The 2204-nt window shown below is 41.6% G+C and overlaps 1 protein-coding gene across 1 annotated transcript in view; it reads left to right on the top strand.

Annotated features, from left to right (window-relative positions):
• The window catches only part of LOC106532997 (platelet-derived growth factor receptor beta), a gene marked incomplete at both ends in the record, with an annotated part of 16724 nt that overhangs the window by 7009 nt on the left and 7511 nt on the right, over positions 1 to 2204 (top strand). Inside the window, 6 exon segments of the mRNA XM_014029194.1 lie at positions 125 to 240; positions 306 to 417; positions 564 to 666; positions 755 to 863; positions 1179 to 1273; positions 1643 to 1775. Coding sequence (XP_013884648.1) covers positions 125 to 240; positions 306 to 417; positions 564 to 666; positions 755 to 863; positions 1179 to 1273; positions 1643 to 1775 — 668 coding nt within the window.

Below are 2204 nucleotides of genomic sequence, written 5' to 3'. Positions count from 1 at the left end.
ATGGATGGATGGATGATGGATGATGGATGGATGGATGATGGATGGATGGATGATGGATGGATGATGGATGGATGGTACGTACACTGGGTTCGTCTAGTATTTGACTGTTGACTGATGGTTCCAGGTATGTCAGCACTCTGACCCTGGTTCAGGTGCAGATGAATCAGACAGGAAGTTACACAGTAACTGCAGCCAATGAGGATGATTCTGWAGAAGTTGTCTTCCACCTGGAAGTCATAGGTGAGACAGAAGATGATTGACAGGATTGACAGGTTACCTGTGTTCACCTGTGACTGTGTGTTTAGCTGCACCGAGGATCATGTCTTTGTCAGAAGTCGGCAGTAACACCATTCGGTGCATCACTGAGGGAGCTCCACCCCCTTCTGTTACATGGTACACCTGTCCCAGCTCACACAGGTAATCACAAACAAAAAGCATTTTATCAAACTGTTTCGTACAACAAACAACAAATACACAAATCAAAGGTGCCACCTCCCATGGTGTTTATACAGCAAGTGACAACAGCTTCATGACAAAGGTAACTGTTGTTTCACCTGCTGCAGGTGCAATCATTTGAGTGGCGGCTGGAAGAATCTGTCATCAGTCTCAAAGGGCGTGGCTTTAAAAGAGAACACAAGCAAGGTGATGGAAGGAGGTCTTACCCAGGTAACCATTGTCAGAGTGGTATCAGATGGGAGGAACTGTTTCACAGAAAGACAGATGAGTGGCAGCTGTGTGTTTGTCACCTGTACAGGTACACAGCATGGTGGTTCTAGAAGCTCTCAGCTCTGTGTCAGCTGTTCGCTGTGAGGCTGTGAACTCTGCTGGAGGCCGAGCCCGAGACCTACGAGTATTGACTCAGTGTGGGTACACTGCAGTACTACTACTCTAGTAAAACCACTCATGTAGTTCTGATGTAGTACTGTCACTGTAGTATTTTGTGGTGTTCCTCTACTGGTTCAAGCACTGGGTGAGCAGAACTGAGGATATGAAGGTGGAGAATGAGGTATTTCAGGCTCAGACAGGATCTGGAGACATCAGATTACTGAAGAAGGTCCTCTGAAGGTTGGAACTGAGGACTGGGAGTCTGGAAACCTGAGTTCTTCCCTCATCTTCTAACAGAACAGCAGAGCTCTGCTAATAAAACTGTYTGAACGGTTCTCTCTTCCTGTTTCCAGCTCTACTGTCTCAGGTCACAGTGTTGGTGGTGGTTCTGGTTCTGCTCATAACAGCTGTCATCTTTTTCATCATCCTTATCACTCTGTGGAGAAAAGTCAGTATTAAACAAAACACAAAAAATATACATTTCCATGGAGAGTATGGTCCAGAAGTAAAATCTTGTATTACTGTTTTTTTTTATATATATTTCAGAACTCTCAGGTTTTTAACTTGTTAACTTGACTTATTTTAAAGTAAAAGAGTTACAATTACACAATGTTTGAACTTTTTCTACTTTTATAAATGAATAATGACATTAACCTAAACACTACTAGGTGTAAAAATAAAATCTACAATTCTAATTTTGTAGTTTTTATTTAGTTCTACTACTAAACACGACTATTTTATCTTTATTTTGAAGACAGGATGACAGGAAGTCTTTTATTTTGTGAGTCCATATCTCAATGTTTCTTTGTGTGTGTAGAAACCTCAGTACGAAGTCCACTGGAAGCTAATTGAGTCGATAAGTTCTGATGGACAGCAGATCACCTTCATGGACACTGAAGACCTGTCCTACAGCTCCACCTGGGAAATACCTCGAGACCACGTAGTACTCGGTAAGACTAAACCATGTAGTACTCAGTAAAACTACAACCTGACCACATGGTACTATATAAAAATAGAACAGGAGTAATAATACACTGAGGATGGTACAACTGGACCTTATAGTTCCAGGTAACTTTGTGTGTTTGTTGATTTATGAGTTTCAGGTATCACCAAGTGCTCATTTCACAAAAGTCAAGTTTTAAATCCAGGAAATGAGCTGTAAGTTGAGCTTGAACAAGTCTTCAACATGTCAGCAGATGTAATCTGTTGCTCTAACACCAAGCCATGCTCAATCAAGCAGCTGTCAATCATTTATTAATGATGCACATTCACAGTTTAACTAGACCCACTGAATGGATCACAGATTTCCTGATCAGGCATGCACAGTAAAACACGTGAGTCTCACTTCTTCCAGCAGTTTAGTGGTTAATTATGATTCA

This window comes from Austrofundulus limnaeus, unplaced genomic scaffold (genome assembly GCF_001266775.1).
Source record: "Austrofundulus limnaeus strain Quisiro unplaced genomic scaffold, Austrofundulus_limnaeus-1.0 Scaffold866, whole genome shotgun sequence".
In the NCBI taxonomy this organism is placed as follows: domain Eukaryota; kingdom Metazoa; phylum Chordata; class Actinopteri; order Cyprinodontiformes; family Rivulidae; genus Austrofundulus; species Austrofundulus limnaeus.
Note: the sequence above shows the minus strand (reverse complement) of the source record. Positions and strands in the feature narration are given on the sequence as shown.